Source organism: Natator depressus, chromosome 4 (genome assembly GCF_965152275.1).
Source record: "Natator depressus isolate rNatDep1 chromosome 4, rNatDep2.hap1, whole genome shotgun sequence".
Lineage (NCBI taxonomy): Eukaryota > Metazoa > Chordata > Testudines > Cheloniidae > Natator > Natator depressus.
The window spans coordinates 86,823,206-86,842,378 of record NC_134237.1 but is presented as its reverse complement, the minus strand read 5'-3'; the positions used below and the strand labels follow the sequence as shown (position 1 = coordinate 86,842,378).

At 38.4% G+C, this 19,173-nt stretch overlaps 1 protein-coding gene and 1 pseudogene across 3 annotated transcripts in view; one reads left to right on the top strand and one right to left on the bottom strand.

Annotated features, from left to right (window-relative positions):
* Positions 1-6,724: 6,724 nt before the first annotated feature.
* SGCZ (sarcoglycan zeta) overlaps positions 6,725-19,173 on the bottom strand; it is an 804,491-nt gene continuing 792,042 nt past the window's right edge. For all 3 annotated transcript variants that reach the window (XM_074951351.1, XM_074951353.1, XM_074951352.1), the window contains one exon: positions 6,725-9,053. In XM_074951351.1, the coding sequence (XP_074807452.1) occupies positions 8,859-9,053 (195 nt within the window). In that variant the 3' untranslated portion in view covers positions 6,725-8,858. The remainder of the gene's footprint in view (positions 9,054-19,173) is intronic.
* On the top strand, positions 17,490-18,612 carry LOC141986636 (actin, cytoplasmic type 5-like; annotated as a pseudogene).

Here is a 19,173-nt window from a genome sequence, read left to right as displayed (position 1 = left end):
AGATTTCAGACAAGTGGTTTCCACAAACACTTTTCTGCCAGGAGGAGGGATCCTCAAACCTCAACCCAAGTGCACTTTTTAAATAAATGGGCCCGCTCAAGCCGGACAAGAGAATGAAGGGGATGCAATTTGCAATGCAGTGCCAACAGATGTATATTATTTCTGTTTATGGTCTCATGGTCTGAATGGTCCTGAATTCATCTGCTATACTCCATTTTGACACATCAGGGAACACAGCACAACCAGACTAATGTGTGCTAATATGCTGGCACTCAAGTTTCACAAGCTGTTAGATGCAGGAGTGGAAATGTACGAATGTTAATTGTATATGTTAGAAATAGTATATTTAATGGTGCGATTTGATTAAACTTGTATTACACAAACATTCAATAAAGGTTTTGAACCTGATCCAGAGCTTATGAAGCCAATAGAATGACGTCTGTTGATTTCAATAGGCTTTGGCTTGGGCCCTTAATGATCGGAGCTTATTTTATTTCTATCTGTCACACACACACACACCCCTAGAGTTCACCCTCAATATTTGAGAGGCACAGACATTTATTTCTAGGATTCTGTGTTTGTCCCTTTCTGTGGATGTTTCCCAAGAAGAATCAGAGAGAGACTAGACTTGATTTATATTATATATGACCAACCTTCCCTATCAGCTCTCTAGCTGTTTTCTCTGGGTTAATAATTGCCCTATGGCAGAATGACTATTTTCATTCATGAAAGAAATAAGAAAGTTTTCAGCTACATTACTATTGTGCACACTTGGGACAGCCACTTTCAATGAACTGCCTGAGAATAATTACTGCCTTCCAAATATTAAATAAAATGGTCAATATATGCTCCCTGTTCTTTCAATATACAGGATCTGAGTCACTTCTGGAACAAGCATGCACAACTTTAGTGACAGTATCATGGCCCGAAGTGAATTTTACCAGTGGGATCGAGTATTTTGGTGGGCACTGCAGCTGATAGAATCTTGACTATCTGCCTTTATGGCAATGTTTATGGCCTTTGGCATTCCTTCCTTACATGTTTTGGAATATTGGTCAATGGAACACAGAGAAGCATTTGAGCTACCCTGAGAATAATAGTAATAATAATAATAATAATAATAATATCTAGCTCTTATATAGCACTTTTCAGCAGCAGATCTCAAAGAAGCACTACAAAGTGCTGAAAACCACAGAAGAAATCACTGCAACGGAAGACCCTTAATTTATAAGGGATATGAGAATGCTGTACCAAAGAAATAATATTTTGTTTGCTGTTATTTAATATTCTGAGCAGTACTGGCTAAATTTAGGTTGTAATAAAGTTATTAATACAATATAAAAGTACAAATTATTAGCACACTCGTAACTTCTCTATTCTACTTGTATACAATGCATATATATAGTGTTAATAATATAGAATATGTTGTTATGTATTTCTTTGATACTTTTTTGTAAATCTTTTTTTGTGATTTTTTTAAAGGTATTTTAAGTAGAAAGCATAATGGGGAGCTGGATAACCCCCTACTCTCCCTACAAGAGGTTGAACTAATTTGGACAGTTTCCTGTATTTTTATTTTCCTGAATATATATACCAGTCATTTCCACTGATCAAACAATTATCTTTTTGGACAGAATAAAATTTCCTGACCTTGCAATTCTCACTAAGGTACACACACCTCTCACTAACTCACATTTGGCCCTAAAACATTTGGTGAAATCTTTTGAATAAGTGCACCTGTTCTCACCTGTGGGGGCTACCTAGACCTATGGAATGTAGACAGAGGATTTGCCTTCTAGTGAATTGCTATAGTACTTACGGTGAGACTATCAAATATGCATTTGATTTAGCAGGAAAAGTGTACACATCAGAAAACAGAAAACTTAGAAGTGTTTCACTGGGCCAGACTCCCTGGCATGGGGAACTCTCCTAGTGGTGGAAAATATTCTAACCCTCCTCCCAACATAGCCGACAGTGTAGGGGGCACATCCTGTGCAGTAACTGTTCTTTGGGTATTTCTGGCAGCTGAAATAGCAACTCTAATTTACATCTAATATTGTTTAAGGCTGCTGGTTTATGTCAGAAGCTGAGCTGGTCAAGGAGAATCATGGAGTTGTATATGTGGTGTAAAGAGACCTTTGCTCCCCAACTGAAGTCCTGTGCCAACTGTAGCATGGCTAGAACAAAGGCCCATTGGTTTTTTTCCCTGAAAACAACTTATAAAGCTTATTTACCTCTTTTCTGAAGTACCTCATCAAAAGGGTCAGATGCTCAGAGAAGCATGTAAAGTTTGGCTGTTTCTCATAAATCTTATTGGTCTAATAATGGTATCTGTCTCATTTATGTGGAACAAGTTTAGTTGTGGTACATAAAAGGTTGTTAAAAGGAGGAGGGAGAAAAATTGTTCTTCTTAACCTCTGAGGATAGAACAAGAAGCAGTGGGCTTAAACTGCGGCAACAGTGGCTTAGGTTGGACATTAGGGAAATCTTCCTAACTGTCAGAGTGGTTAAGCACCGGAATAAATTGCCTAGAGGGGTTGTAGAATCTCCATCATTGGGGATTTTTAAGAGCAGGTTGCACAAACACCTTCAGGGAGGGTCTAGGTAATACTTAGTCCTGACTTGAGTGCAGGGGACTGGACTAGATGACCTCTCCAGGTCCCTTCCAGTTCTATGATTCTATATCTGGTACTTCCTGATGTGGTCCAGATATACAGTACATGATTTCTTCAGGGTATTCCAGCACTTTCCCTTCCAGTCCTGGCCCAAGTCACAAACTGTATAGGTGTGTGGTGATATAAAAAAAACACAAATGTCAAAAACATATAATTTGGGTTCAACTCAAGGCCCAAGCAAAGTTTCAGGTGAGATTCTCTCTTAAAACTAGAGAGTATATAAAATTATACTTACTTATATAGGTTTAGTGGGATGGGAATGACTAATTCATGCCTGCATAGAATGGGTCAGAATATTTTTGTTTTATTGAATACTGCATTGGTATTTTTGAATTAGTCAACACAAGCCTGATTCACACTTACATTAAGGCCACTTGACACCACTCTGACAGTGTAAAGTAGAAATGGTTTTCTGTCCAGATAATATTTTCAAGAGTTCATAATTTTTTCTTGCCCTAGATTGGGACAAAAAGTCAAAATCTCAAACATTTTTGTGAACTAAAAAGCCACACTATTGTTTTGTTCAAGTCAGTTGAAACATTTTGGTCTGATCATTTTGAAATATTTCATTTAAATTTCAACCTGTTTTTTCTCTTTAACTTTTTTTCAGCCTAACTTAAATTTTGAAATAAAAAGTAAAACTGGAAAACTGATTTTTTTTGTTTCAAAAGTGTTTAAACATCTTGAAAATACTTTTTTAAAGAATATTTTTAGTTGGGAGATTCATTGAAATTGACGCATTTTCACAAACAGTCTTGCTTTCAACACCACAGGACTTTTCAACCAAAAAATGTTTCACCTACAAATTTCCAACCAGCTCTAGGGTTAAGGAGGTCTAAGCAGGTACAAATGTAATTTATGTTGACTTTCAGGCTCCTTTTCTTCAAAAGAGTGGTGCAAAGTTGCCTTAGTATAAATTAGAATCATTCCCTTAGTTTTAACTTCTCCAAGCCTGGCATGAAAATAAATCCATTCATTTTGCAGGTTGGAATGTCTGCAAAATAGTCAATCTAAATATGTTGTTGGTGTTTGTTTGTTTTTTAAAATCAAAACAATCTCCAGCAGTCTCTGTTTTGTATGTAGTTTAGAAAATTAGATTGAACCAAGAAAAATTATTACCAAATTGCAAATTTAGACAAAACAAAAAGAAAATGTGCTAACAGAAGTTATCTTTAAATAGAAATTACTCAGAAAAAAACAGGTTTCTCATCAATAGTAACATTTCTAGTCTCCCCTTGACATTTGAGCATCCTGAATGAATTCTGTTCATTGTTTTCCTGTTTCATCTATCACATTGTGGTTATACGGTAGCACCAGATGAAAATACTAAGACCAAATACAAAGAAGTACAGTACAGATTGTAAATTCTATGTGTTAATTACATGCTACAGAAGTTCCACCTTTTCAACAAAAGTAATTTCCAACTTCCAAAACCTTGCTGTTATTTCATTAAAAAACCAAACAAAAAAACTTGAATATACAGTATACTGCTTTTGAATAAATATGTTATCTACAATTTATAAGACAAAACCAATTTAAATATAAAAAGATTTGTATTACATAAAGCAAGAGAGTACAAAAGCACAGCTTTTGTAATTTTGGTAATATTGCAATTTTACAAACATTGCATAGTATGTGTAAGAAAATATTTCCATCTTTTTATATATCTATACACACAAGAAAAACATTAACATGATAGTTACAAAACAAAACAAAAAATGGTTAGCAGATTTTTTTTGAAGTATGGTTTTAAGCAATACAACACTCAAACTCTTATCCAGTTTGCATCTGCATTACAGTGAATCAGCTGATATCTCCAATATTCTAAGTTTGGCTTTTATTTTGTTAACATGTAGGCAATGATTTAGAAACCCTAAAAATATCACAGGTTATTACAGCTGAATATCCTTAACATCCGTCATCAACTTCTTTCAGTCCCTATGGCTGTTTCTTCAATCCATACTAAATAGCCCTCTGTTTCTAAATTGGTCTAAAGTGAATTGTGTTATCCGGTCCAACCACTGTGCAAGCAAAACAATGTAAATTATAAATTCAGTTGAAGTAAGCAACTTTTTGGTACATTTTGGAATACACATTCTTTCCTCTTCTCATGATCTCAAACAGTGAAAGATCCTGTTATGTCTGAAGAACAATATAATTGGACACTGACACACTATCCCTCTGGGAAAAAAAATCTACATCTCAAAATGCTGCACAGAGCAAAAGTACATTACCATTTCATGTTGTAATTACAACTTCTCCTCTTTTCCTTCCAACAGAATTAGTGGAAGCAGCTGTGTCATACTATTAGATATAATAGAAGTGTCAGTCTTTGGTCTTTAACATTTAACCAGTGAATGAACTGCAATACAAAACCATACAGGTAACAGTGTTCAAAGAGGTCATTCAATGTTTGTTTGCTTTTTTTAAACAAGAAAGAGACAGTATCGTTTTCTATTATAACAGGGACATTTTTACAACATATTACACGATAATAAATATTAATACGTGTAGCTAACAAGGTCTTTTTTTATATTTCATTGTGGCCATATGAGCAATTCTGAGGAGGTGAGCCAACTACAAAACCACTTCAGTAGTGCCCAAGCTAATAAAAAGAGGCAGTATGTGATACATGTATTCATATATTATAAAGCACCTTAGAGGATTATTTTTTAGCCCCAGGTATTATTTTCCTAATTGGACATTTACTAATTGAAAAGAAAAAGAGTTAAAAATGCTTTTGGGACTCTCACCCCTGCCCTGCAGCTGTCACAATGCAATGACCTGGAAATTCGGAAGCTGTTGCCTTAGCCATGGCAAGAAGTCGCATACCTTTTCTAAAGAGGGGTATCGGAACATTCAGCCAGTCAAGCATACTAATGGGGGAAAGGGTTGCAGTTGCTTTATCATGAGCAGAGCAAGGCAGCAAGGTGACAGGTGGCAAGGACAGCAATGGAAAACATCCTTCGGTTTTGAACACGCGACCTCCTTTACTTTACACCTCAGCTTCATAAAATCAATAGTCGAAATGTAGTGATATCACTCCCTGTTTCTGTGTGATCTATTTGCTGAGAGCATCCACGTGCCCTCCATCGAAAACTAAATGCATGGGTGTTTGCAGCTGCATTTTTTTTTTTTTTTAGCACGACCACCAGTTGAACGGGGAAACAGGGAGGAACATTAATTTAAAGCATTTTAGGAACTTGTAACTATGGTTTGTTTCAGCATTCCTTCTTATTTGCTCTTCATAAACATACATAAAAGTAAGGTTTTCAGTACTGCCAACTCCAAGCATTCAAAATTCATCAGTCAGGCCCCCAAAATCATGAGATTGGCTTAAAATAATTTTTCCATTCTTGTTGTTTTCCTTCTGCTTTTTTTTAAAAAAAATTGGGTCACATTTTTAAGCTTTTCTCCATAACCTTGAGAACTAGACACTTACTTTTTAAAAAAATGAATGCTGAGGTTCTTACATATTCACCTGTTTCCAGGAGCTGGGGCTTAAAGTAAAATGTCCAATTTCACAAGACTCACATTAACATTTGCAAGAGTTGGCAACCCTGAACATACAAATGTTGGTGGAAAATGAATTCAGTCTTGTCGCTAAAATTAATCTCATCACATAATTACATTTGTTTTTGCAATGTAATGAATTTCAGTTCACGCAGAAGTAGAAGTAGTTTCTACAAGTTAGGTCATTCAGCCAGGGAACCAAAACTCTACTGTATTCAGGTGACCAGTCATACAGTTCGAATATCATGAATGGAGAATACTCAAGGGAAGACTCACAGCAAACTATTGCAAGCCGTTCCCAGAGGCTGACATTTGTTTGCACAAACATTCCACAATACACTTTAAACAGCAAAGAACTATTCAGTCTATTCACGAACACTTTGAGAACAGCACAGAGGGTTAAATTCACCGAATCAATGATTCTCTGCAATTTTTTGCCCATCTTTTAAATTATCAGCATACGCACGTGGGCACAGGTGATAGAATGTATGAGCTCAGACACACACACTCGTTCAGCGGTGTCCTCCTCTCCTTGGAATATCATTTGTGTTGATGAGTTTTACACATACATTCTGTTACCTATGTACCCAAATGAAAGATCTCTCTTTCCTCATAAGGTTGTTTGAAGATCCAGTATACATTGACAATTCCTACAGTTTTCTTACAATGCTGCTACTTTATTTCCTGTATTGCAGAGAATTAGCGTACCAGAAAAAGGAAAAACAAATGACTAACAACAGAAGTATTTTTCTTTATTGAAGACAAGGAATTAAAGTCTCAAAACTCAATAGTTAACAGCTGAAGAAATCTGAGCAAATGAAGTAGTCTAATTAAAATCCTTGTTTGACTATGTAGTAGCGGAGGGGATAGCTCTTCCTTTTTGGTGAAATTCATCCCTACACATAAGACTAGAACAAGGCCAAATAGCTGTGAAGCAGTGTATAGACCTTGTGCTGGTCTTCTTCGTAAGGGTGAATGTCACCTGTAGTGAACAAAATAAACCCTATAGATGATACTAAAAAAGAAAATTAATCACATTATTATGGTTGCCAAGTTTCACTTTTTATTTTTTCATTTATTTTTTACCCCTTTAATACTACTCTCCCCAACTTCAGAGTTAGCTTTGGAAGCAAGTCATTGCATTGGTGTTCTTATAGTTAGACACAGCACAAACTATGAGCTGGCTGGGATAACTGAAAAGATAATATTGAAAAGCACACTTACCTTATTGTTATCAAGTCATCTTCCCACAATAGGAAACATTTTTTATCTGTTTTACATTCCTGGATTCTGCAAGTTTCAAGATACTCTTGTTAAGCAGCAGTGAGACAAATTTATCAACAATATACCAAAGTGTCTTTTGCAGGAGCTCAATTACTAGAAAACAGGTAATGAAAAATGGAACATAACTAAATTCCCAGGTCAAGCTAGTCAAAAAGAGAGTTACTATTGAAAGCTGAGTGGAAATATGATAGCTTTATCTAAACACAGACCTGGTGGAGTCAACACAATGTCAATGTACTTGTTAATATTCTATGTCATTTCATATTTGCTCATGGATTTTTAATGCTATTACTTTAAAAACCTTAACAGCAGATGACAAAAGAAAAAAGGATAATAAATCTGAGGGGGGCATTCCAGTTGTAAATGCATTGCTTCTTGGTGTTATGCATTACATTAGTATTTACGTATTATGTTATGGCAGCGGATAGACAAGCTATAAATGCTATAAAATGGACAAGATATACCTCTGAAGAGTGTCTCTTTTTTTTGCCAAACATAAATGTCTTCTGAAAAAAACCTATTTGATCAGACAGTTCAATATCATCAATATTTCCCTCTTTATCCTGTTCTTCTTTTCCAGAAACTGTACGTTTTACTTAAAGCAATCACTTCATGTGCAGTAACCCACTAATAACTGTGTAAGGCTATTCAGATCTGACAAACAAGAGTGGATCTCTTTTGAACTCCGTAAATTTAATATTGCTGAGTGCTTGCAAAATTTACCTAAACATACAAAACCCTAGACTTAGAAGACAGAGTAACAACACATTTGTTTTAAAGAAACAAAACTCAGAGGGATTCTGTCTCTCTTTTTTTTTCTTTTTTTCTTTTTTTGTTAAAAACCATGTACTGAATTTTAATTGTTTAATAAAGCAAGCATCACACAATGCTTCAAAATTTTAAAATTCAGGGATAAAAGTTTACATCCAAAAAGATGAATGGAAAATTGTGCTTTCAGACAGTGAAGTTAATTATCATACAGGGGTTACCTATTCATCTCACAATTGGATTCTGGGCTAATTTGTATAAGTACTGTATATACGTGTGCAGTTCATATCCAGGTCCTGCATAAAACTAAAACTATGTGCTTCACTTCACGTAGCAAAGGCACCTGTGTTATTCTCCCTTTTGGACAAAAGATGATATTATGATCCAGGTTTCCTGATGAAGATTACATTTATTTTTGAATATCTCACTCCCATCTCTACGTTGAGTGGTAACATGAGCCACAAGAGAAGGCAGCTTTGTATTCCTGCTTACACTGGAAGAAGTTGCTCTGCGGGCCATTTGAAGCTTCAAACTTGTCACAAGGAAACCGAGCAGAACTGTGAAGCAGAGGGACAGTAACAAAAGGCTATTCTGGTGTGAGGAGAAACTGGAGTCATTTCAGCTCCACAAACAGATGTTGCTACTGGATTGACAAGTAGAGCCTGCTCCTGCCGGGGAAAGGTACAGTTTACCATTGGGACAAACGCAGAGCTCATAGATAGTCTGTCGAGGAGTTGAGGAGCTAGATGGGGAAGATGAAAAGGAACCCATTGGTAGATTTCCCAGTCGGATTATATCTGCATTTAAAAATATCTGCGGAGGGGAAAAAAAAAGAAAAACAACTAAATTTAATTTCTTTTTCCATCCTTTATATAAAATATTTTAAAAACTTTATTCTAATGTGCACCTGAGAGATTAATATGAATATCTAAACAACATACATTTCTACTGGTATTGCTGGCATGTGCCTTTGGACACACATTAGTGCACATAATTACAGTTTATGCAAATACCTCTTAACTCCTCACCCAAGACATTTATTCAACCATAAGTGAGTAAGTGGGTGCCCATACAATAACATTCTAAGAATGTTTCCTGAACAGGTTGATTTTTCTCTTGTATCTTTTATGATAGAAATTCATTCATTCCAGACAGTAGCGTCTCCCTACCTCAAACAATTCATATTTTAATGAGTGTGAAGTGCTATTAAAGCTTATTCCCCCATGTATTACTTTAAGTAGCAGAAAATTTGGGGTGAAATATGCTAAACTGTATAGTCTTAACAATAACTACATACACATAAAGAAAAGGAGTACTTGTGGCACCTTAGAGACTAACCAATTTATTTGAGCATAAGCTTTCGTGAGCTACAGCTCAATTCATCGGATGCATACTGTGGTTAGTCTCTAAGGTGCCGCAAGTACTCCTTTTCTTTTTGCAAATACAGACTAACACGGCTGTTACTCTGAAATCAGTCTACATACACATAATAGTTAAATAATCATGTGTGTTCACATACATTAGATAATGTGCTTACTGGATTTGAAATCAGATGAAAAAGGTTTAAGGTTAAAGTCTTGTTAAGAGCAAAATCAAACTATAACCATTTGATTTCTGAACATTGTATCTAAGTCGGAAATGTACTTTTTTACTTTCTCTCATCAGAAACAACACTAAATGTTCTGAGGCTGACCAGTTTGGAAAGGATAATGTGATCATGAATTTGTTTATAAATAGTTTTATAATGTTTAGAAAGTACTTCAGCCATCTGGGAAATTGCTCATGGTGCTGAATAAATAACTACAGTACAATGAATCTTCATCAAAACAGATGAATAAAATAATAAAAAAGCAAGTCCTTCAGAGGGGCATACTGATAGAGAAAAAACCTCTGAAAAAAGTGAGCTTTTAGGTGTTTGGTGGTTTTGTTGTTGTTGTTTTTTTTAAATTAAATTAATGAGGGATGAACTGAGGAAGATAGTTTGAGTGAGAAAGTTCCACAACAAGCTAAAGCAAGATCAGCCATTGCCCTAGGTGCAACACTAGAAACTCTAAACAGCAGAAGGTGTTTCAGTGCGGACACAAGCCCTGGAGATAGCATTATGAGACTTATGAGGTGGTGGGGATCCTGAAATACTGCCCAGTGCTTTAAAATGTTATCTACCACATTATAGGCAGCAAATATATAGAATGCATAATGACATAGCATACATACTACTCCTCCATTCAGTAGGCAAAAATTCTTTTATATTCAACACCAGCTGCAAATGTCAGAGAAGCCACGGGAAAGCACCACTAATCCCCTACCAAAAGTGGATGAGGATGGGAAGGCTATGATTTACCAGAGAGAAGACCAAGAGGAATTCTACACAGCTAGAAGTATCCTATTGTTACATGGTCAGTGAGGAAACTGCAGAAAATCTCTGAAGCTCCTGGTGGGAGGAATGGAACACAGAGCTGTATGGGACATATCGTAACCCAAAAGGCAATCAAGTGTGCCCACAAAGAGATCGCCAACTGTCCAAGGAAGACAGATGACCCTTGTTGGAGATTCCATACTAAGAAGAATGGAAAGAACATTCTGCAAGAGGCAGAAAGACAACAGGATGGTGTGCTGTCTTCCTAGAACCAAGAAAGGGTGAACAGGATAACCTGCGTAGTTATAGGCTTGTCAGACTGACATTACTCCCAACAAAATAATGCACAGAGAGTGCGGTGACAGGGAGAAGGATGCTAGAGCCAGTAGGCTGAGCTCCTGAGAGGAAGGTCAGCATCACGGGTCCATGAAGAACAGTCTGGGGTAGAAAAAGAGCTCCGTATGCTGGAGAAGAACCTGAGATGAGTTTGAACTATTGTGTTTATTTTGGAGATCCTGAGGACCACTTTGTACTGCTTTCACCTATTAACCCAGCCCCATGTGGTGGTTGGGGGAAGTCCAAAGAAATACTGCGGGGAGTTCCTAAGTGGCCCTGAAGAGGGGAAACAGAGCGAGCATGGTTCGGAGTCACCTCTGGCCACAAGTGGGTGGTCAATAAATGGCAACCCTGCTACAAGAGATGTTATGGCACTGGTGTGACTGCTGCTGGAATACTGTGTCCAGTTTTGCTGTCCATAATTCAAGAAGGACTTTGATAAATTGGAGTGTTCAGAGAAGAGGCATGAAAATCATTAAAGGATTGGAAAACAATCCTTAAAGGAGCTCAGTCTATTAAAATTTATCAAAGAGACGATTAATGGGTGACAATTACAGTCTAAAGTACCCACAATGCAGGGGTATTCATTCTAGCAGGCAAAGGTATAACAAAATCAAATGACTGAAGTTGAACCTAGACAAATTTCAGACTCAAAATAAAGTAGAAATATTTAACAGTGAGGGTAATTAATCACAAGCGCAACTTCACCAGGACTGTGGTAAGTTCTCTATCATTGGAAATTTTTAAATCAAGATTATATGTTTTTCTAAAAGATATGCTCTAGTTCAGGAATTAATTTAGGGAAGTTCCATGCCCTTATAATTTAGACTTCTGGATTTATAATCTGTGAATCTATAATGGTCTTTTTTATATCATTGTAGCTACACTTGTGCAGAACCTCAATGTAGGCATGTTGTACTGCTGTAGATGGGAACTTAAATGGAATTATTCTGGTGTAAGTCAGAAGAGAATCTGCTGCAATTATTTTTTCTAGTCATCTGAAGATTTGGAATGTTGCTTAACTTTAATTTCTACTTCAGGTTTCACATTGCGGTGCTGTGACAACTTGATTTTGGTTTTGCTACAATATAAAAGCAGCATTCTTGTTTTCTTTCTATGAGGCATGCATTTGGCCATGCAATATGACATCATGCAAATGGAGTGGTAACAGAAGAAAGGGCAATACTACATTATTATTTGACAAGACAGCCTTGTGATATAATGATTTTCATAAGGAACAACTCAAAGCAAAGTGAACCTTTTGACAAATAAGATCCAAACCTCAATGGGAATTCATAAAAGAGCATTCTCTTGCTATGAGAAATGTTTAAAGGCATTAGAGCTACTAGCAGGGATGTGTTTACGGTAAAATTATGTTGAGTCTCCTAGGATTTGGGCAACAAGATTATGAAATTCTTTCATTTTTTTCATGTTCAGTAGCAATACTGTGACAAAGTGCTCTCTTACATTAGCTCTGGATGTTAATTAAATGCTTTCCTTTTGAAAATTCTGTACCACAAGTAAGTTTTTGGTTACAGTAGTTCACAAACCATATCTAGGCCAGAACCAGGCATGACATGACATGTGCAGAAAAGAAAGGACAATTTCCAGTGGAAGTATACAAGATATTTGACTAGATAGAAAACCAATATGAAGAAAGCTATTACATTAAAACAAAATATTGTAACAGACTAAATAAAAAAACAAAACAAAGGGTTTCAAAATTGTTCTGAGCCAAATTTCCCAGCTATTATAATTCCCACTTGGGAAAAATTCCTATTGACATCAATTTTCAGAATTTTGTTGAAGTAACGACTCAGAGAGCGCTGAAGGGATACTCATTGCAGCTCTGGCCCCTCGATGCCATAATGATTCTCCCAACACGGGAACAGTACAAAACAGCTGTAAAGCTCCCTTCCAAGGACCTCCTTGCAAGTCCTATGGGGCATGCCCAGGTTCAGGAAGGGGCAAAGGTGTCTTAAAGACACCAATATAGCCCACTCACCACCCAGGGTCTTTTGTAATTATAAACAGTAAGATTCACCTTGCAATCCATCAGCATTTGAGGTTGTGATGGACTCCCTAGATCAGCAGTTTCCCGCCTGGGGTCCAAACATGTAATTCCACAAAGGTCAAGGGATCACAGTCAATACTGTGGGGCAGATTCTCTGCCCTGTTAAGTTTCCAAACCACCTGTAGTTTCCTGGCTGAGGATTCCCCTGTACAGAGCACACGGGGAAGTGCTAATGAATACCCCGCCCCCCAAATCTAAATAGCCCTAAACTCTGCTTTGTAAAAGCACTGAATGAGTGTTCCCCTTCTGTGAAAGAGGCCAGAGAAATTAAGCTGTCAGCTATAATGTGTTCAGTGAGAGCTGCTCAACATTGTTTATCCTAGTGTTTTGTTAATGTCTTATATGTTTTGTGGAGGCAGGGAAGATGAAACAGATTAGCTCTATATATAATAGAGAAATCTAAGGTGGAAGCTTCAATTGGCTCTGAGGATATGACCTAGTGGTAAATAATAATTTGATTTTAGTATTAAAATATTCAACTAGCTAAGCTGATTTTGTTGCCATAGGGAAATTCTCTAATTGGGGTCTGTTACTCAATAGATAGCGAGCTACCTCCTTTGAGGACTCATCTTTTTTACTCATCTTTTAGGACTTATACGGATAGATCATCTGCTGTATTCATTTGATGATATTACTAAATGTATTGCTTAATTTCAATATTGCTGTTAACTTGTCTATTTCATCTTATTTTGACCTCAGTTTAACAATTTAATTGTTGAACCCTTGGTTGGTTTACAGTAGTTTAGCCTTAGTGATAAGTTTTGATTTCATTTTTGTTTGTTGATTAACTTTAAAAACAATTTATTAAAAGGATATTAAGTCAACTTTCTCCCAATAAGTAACTTGAGCCAGAATTACTGAAAATCTCTGGTGGATATTGGCCAATCCACCTAGGAGCCTAATCTGTTTCTTCTAAATTAGCTCTTTGGTTCTCACAAGCTCTACCAAGTACAATGGATCTATGCTGATTTACACCAACTGAGGATTTGGCCCAGGGTTGGGTCTTTTCTGTGCATTAGTTTGGATATATTATTGTTTTGTAAGCACAGATGGTTGTTTTCACAAATTGGGTCACTAGGCTCCCATCAATGCAGTTTTCACATGTTGGTATGTTTGAAAATACAAGTTGAGCACCCAAACTGTGGCCCTTTTAACATTGTATTCCCACACAGACCATTCCTTGAAACTTTTAACCATTTTTATTCCTTTCTTTCAACACTTATTCACTGAATTCAACCTCCATTTGGTATAACTGGACATTCCGAGAAAGAAGAAACAAGCCTTCATGAGGCAAAATCAAAACATTTTAATTTTCTATTAGCAAAAATAACGAGGAGTCCTTGTGGCACCTTAGAGACTAACAAATTTATTTGGGCATAAGCTTTCATGGGTTAGAACACGATTTCTTGTGTGTTTTTAAATCTTTACGGATATTTGTATAATATGAAATTAACACATTAAGATTATTTCATGCTGCCCTGAGGTGAGGGTGTTGGTGCTAATTAAATTTCACATTGGGTTGCCCAAGTAGTTAGAGTATAATTCTGTTCTCAGAGATTTAGACTGATTTGCATTATTTGTCTAACAAGTGAACAAACAAAAGAACTGTTTTACTGCAACTTTTACTAGTTTAATAATAACAGCAATAATGTTCTTTGCATTGGTACACTTGCAGTAAAAAAGGTTTTGAGGTTAAATCCTCCATGGTGAATTTTCAACCATTTATTGCTACGTATGACTTTCAATCTGAAAATAGATGCACAAGCCTAGACCCCTGTGTCCATGCAGTGATAAATTGCAATGAATGAGACTCTGTGCCAACATATCACTGCACAATAGGGCATCTGTTTGCAGAAGCAAAAACATAACAAGCATGAGACAATGAATGGCTTTTGAGGATGGTTAAATACTGAAACAAAGCTGGCGACTGGGGCCAAATGCATTAATATGTTAGGTTTTGTAAAATGCTCTGAAGACAAAAACACTATATACAAGTTAGATGATATTATACCCTATATTTTGGTGACAGAGACATTGTTTGTTAAATATTCTTCAATTATTAATACCTACTGAGAAAGTAAGAATTTGTGCTTCACTATGGATTTTCCAGTACCAAAGTAGCTATTTATAGAAGTTGTTCAAAAATATTTCAAAATTCTTCTCTTCTGAGAACATTAAATCATGCTAAACACACATTATCCGAGATGTTAAAGAACCAGTGCAGTGTAGAATGGTGCAAAAAAAAACCATTCAGAGATATCTGTTCACATTTTTAATGAATTCAGGCATGATCTCATTTGTTTTAAGTTTGTTTTCTGTGAACATTTGAGCAATCAATTTTTACAAGCACACATGTTTGTGGAAAGCCAATTACTGTACAAATGAACAGGCTCAAGTGTTCACAGAAACAGAGTTTGAAATTTGCACTTGCAGGTATTTGAGTTGGTAACATTAGCATGTGTATCCAATGAAGGACAGAAACAATCCCATGTGACTTATCGGCCCAATTGCAAAAAAGAAATACTCAAATTTTGAATATGCATGCTCAGTCCAATGAGTGATATATTCATCACATAAATTCAAACAATGAATACATTCAAGAAAATTGTGCTCAGCTTGTGAAAGTGGCTACATGTGCAGAATACATTGTGTACTGTGAATTGTTTGGCCATCTCTATTAATGAGGAATATGGACATTATTTGAAGGAAAATCCACAGGGTCCTATATATCAGTACTCCAAAAACTGAAAATACATCCAAAGGTGGTTTTATATGTTAAAATATTAAATTGGATGCAAAATGTGAAGGTTTTTGATTTGAAAATATCCTTGGCTCACACAGCTGAGAGCTAGCTGGTGCCCTAAGACACCAGTTAAATCCCTGCATTATGAATACTTCAAGCCTTATCACCAAGCTTCTGAAAATTAGTAAATCTGGCAGAAATTTAGGCAGTTGTGTCAGTTTTCTTTTCCTTAACAGTGTTAGCTGTTAGAGCTTCTCAGGAAATGTTTTTCCAATACAGCAAGAATTCAAGATTTTGAAAAAAATCCTGTCCTGAAAGTCAAAATCTCAAGAATTTTCATGAATTGGTAATTGAAAAAAATTCAGATTGGGTCAATCAATTTTCTTTGGTAATTCTGAAACATTGTGTTTCCATTTTGACCTTTTAAATTTAACAGGTTTTTTTTTACTATACATTAACTTAAATTTTAAAAGAAAAGTTGTTTGGAAGCAAATATCAGAACTTTTCATTTTGAAAATGTCAAAATCAGATAGTTTGATAATTTTGAAATTTGGTATTATTTATGTTTCAACCAATTGGCAATTTTTCATGAAAAAAAGTTTCATTGAAAAGTTCCTCACTGGCTCTACTAATTACATTCCTACCTCACAGAGGTGACGAGTAATTAGTTAGAGTTGTGACAAAGCTCTGTCCTTGCCTCCATGGGTCCAGTGTTTCCTGGAGGATTTTGCTAGCCTCAGAGTCTCACTGTGATCCTCCACGTAACCCTTCTCTCTCTAGAGACAAGGGTCACAGTCTACTGAGCCATTTTCATCATAAGCCAGCGAGGGAGGTGAGGAGAAGTTATCCTTCCTTGCACAGTCTCTGTTGTCTCCCAGTCTCAGTGGTTTATCGGGGGCAAAGGTGTGTGTGTGGGGGGAGCCCGGGCCCACCCTCTATTCCGGGCTCCAGCCCAGGGACCCTAATAGTATCAGCTATGGTAGCTGACCTTTTAGAAACATAACATGTACAATTCCCTGGGCTATTTCCCCCACAGCAGCCCTCACTTCCTCAAGCTCCACTTCACCCTTACCTCAGGGCCTCCTTCCTTGTGCCTGATATGGTGTGTACTACTCAGCCTCTCCAACAGCGCAACTTCCTCCCACAGCTCCTGACATACACCCCCACCTGACTAACTGGGAGGCTTTTAACTAGTTTCAGCCAGCCCCTGATTGGCTTCAGGTGTCCCAATCGACCTAGCCTTCTCCCTGTCTTCTGGAAAGTTCTTAATTGGCCTCAGGTGTCTTAATTGACCTGGAGCAGCTGCCATTTCACTTATCCTGGTACCAGGGATTTGTTTAGCCTGGAGCGAATATATCTATCTCCCACTACTTTTCTATAGCGGCGGGGCCGGCGGCCTTGGGATCAAGCTGGGAGGGGGCTAGCCGCTCCGCTGGCCACTTCGGCGGCCACTCCGGCCTGGGGTCACGCTCGCCTGCCCTCGTCTCCAGTCGGAGCCGCTGAGTCTGCGGGCCTAGTGAGGGGGCGGGGCGAGGAGGCAGCGCCGGGCTGGGCCTGGCCTATGCGGGGGGTGGGAGCTCCGTAGGCTGAGCCCTGCTACACCCACATCCCAGTCCAGACAACAGCAGCGTCCCCCTGCCGTAGGGCGCATGGGGGAGGTAGCCGATCGCATCTCCTTGAAAGCTTCCATGCACCTAACGGAGTCTGTGCTCCTCACTGTCTCTCTCAGATTAAATCAAAATGGCCGATGAAGAAATCGCCGCCCTCATTGTTGACAATGGCTCTGGGATGTGCAAAGTTGGCTTTGCTGGGGATGATGCTCCTCGAGCCGTGTTCCCTTCCATTGTGGGACGCCCCAGGCACCAGGGTGTCATGGTGGGCATAGGGCAGAAGGACAGCTATGTGGGCGATGAGGCCCAGAGTAAGAGAGGCATCCTCACCCTGAAGTATCCCATTGAGCATGGCATTGTCACCAACTGGGATGACATGGAGAAGATCTGGCACCACACTTTGTACAATGAGCTGCGGGTTGCTCCTGAGGAGCACCCTGTCCTGCTCACTGAAGCCCCCCTGAATCCCAAGGCCAACCGAGAGAAGATGACGCAGATCATGTTTGAGACCTTCAACACCCCAGCTATGTATGTGGCTATCCAGGCAGTGCTGTCCCTGTATGCCTCTGGGCGTACCACCGGTATCGTCATGGACTCTGGGGATGCGGTCACCCACACAGTGCCAATCTACGAGGGGTACGCCCTGCCCCATGCCATCCTTCGACTGGAATTGGCTGGTTGTGACCTGACCGACTATCTTATGAAGATCCTGACTGACAGAGGCTCCAGCTTCACCACCACGGCCGAAAGGGAAATTGTGCGCGACATCAAGGAGAAGCTCTGCTATGTCGCCCTGGACTTCGAGCAGGAGATGGCCACAGCTGCTTCATCTTCCTCCCTGGAGAAGAGCTATGAGCTCCCCGATGGCCAGGTGATCACTACTGGGAATGAAAGACTCCGGTGCCCAGAGGCCATCTTACAGCCCTCCTTCCTGGGGATGGAGTCCTGTGGCATTCACGAGACCACTTTCAACTCCATCATGAAGTGTGATGTAGATATCCAAAAGGACCTCTATGCTAACACGGTGCTCTCTGGTGGAAGCACCTGGCATTGCTGACAGAATGCAGAAGGAGATCACGGCCTTGGCACCTAGCACAATGAAAATCAAGATCATTGCCCCACCGGAGCGTAAATATTCCGTCTGGATTGGTGGCTCCATCCTGGCTTCTCTCTCCACCTTCCAGAAGATGTGGATCAGTAAGCAGGAATATGAGGAGTCTGGCCCATCCATTGTCCATTGTAAATGCTTCTAAAGAGGGTCTCAGCAGGTGTGTTCAGCCTCTGCTGATGGGGTTACCCACAGTAATTGTCAGGGCAAATGTATTTACCAAATTGAGTAGTTACTTGTAAACTTTGCCCTTGAAAAGCCTTTCATGTTGGACCAATATTGTTTGATTTACTCACCACCTCTTATGTTTAACTTGACTATTCCTTTGATGTACTGTGTAGTAACTATACCCCATGCATCTTAAGCTCTGTTACAGGTTGCACATGTGACGAAGGTTACAGTTAACCGTGTTAGTGGAGAGAGAGCTACCTGTTAGGCTTTAGTTTTCCTGTGGCTGACGAGTGACTCTTTACTTTTTTCCCCTTTAGCTATAAATTCCCTGGGGCTGGAGACTAGACTAAGGGTGGTTGACTTTACTATGTAACTTTGATGTAATGGGATCTCAGAAGCAGATTTGTAACTAACCCTAAAGGTGATAACTGTAATGTCACTGACCACTCCTTGTGTAAGGCAAACTAATAAACTTCTGTGGTTTAAAATTAAAAAAAAAACAACAACTACTTTTCTATAGCCATCTGGCCTTGCC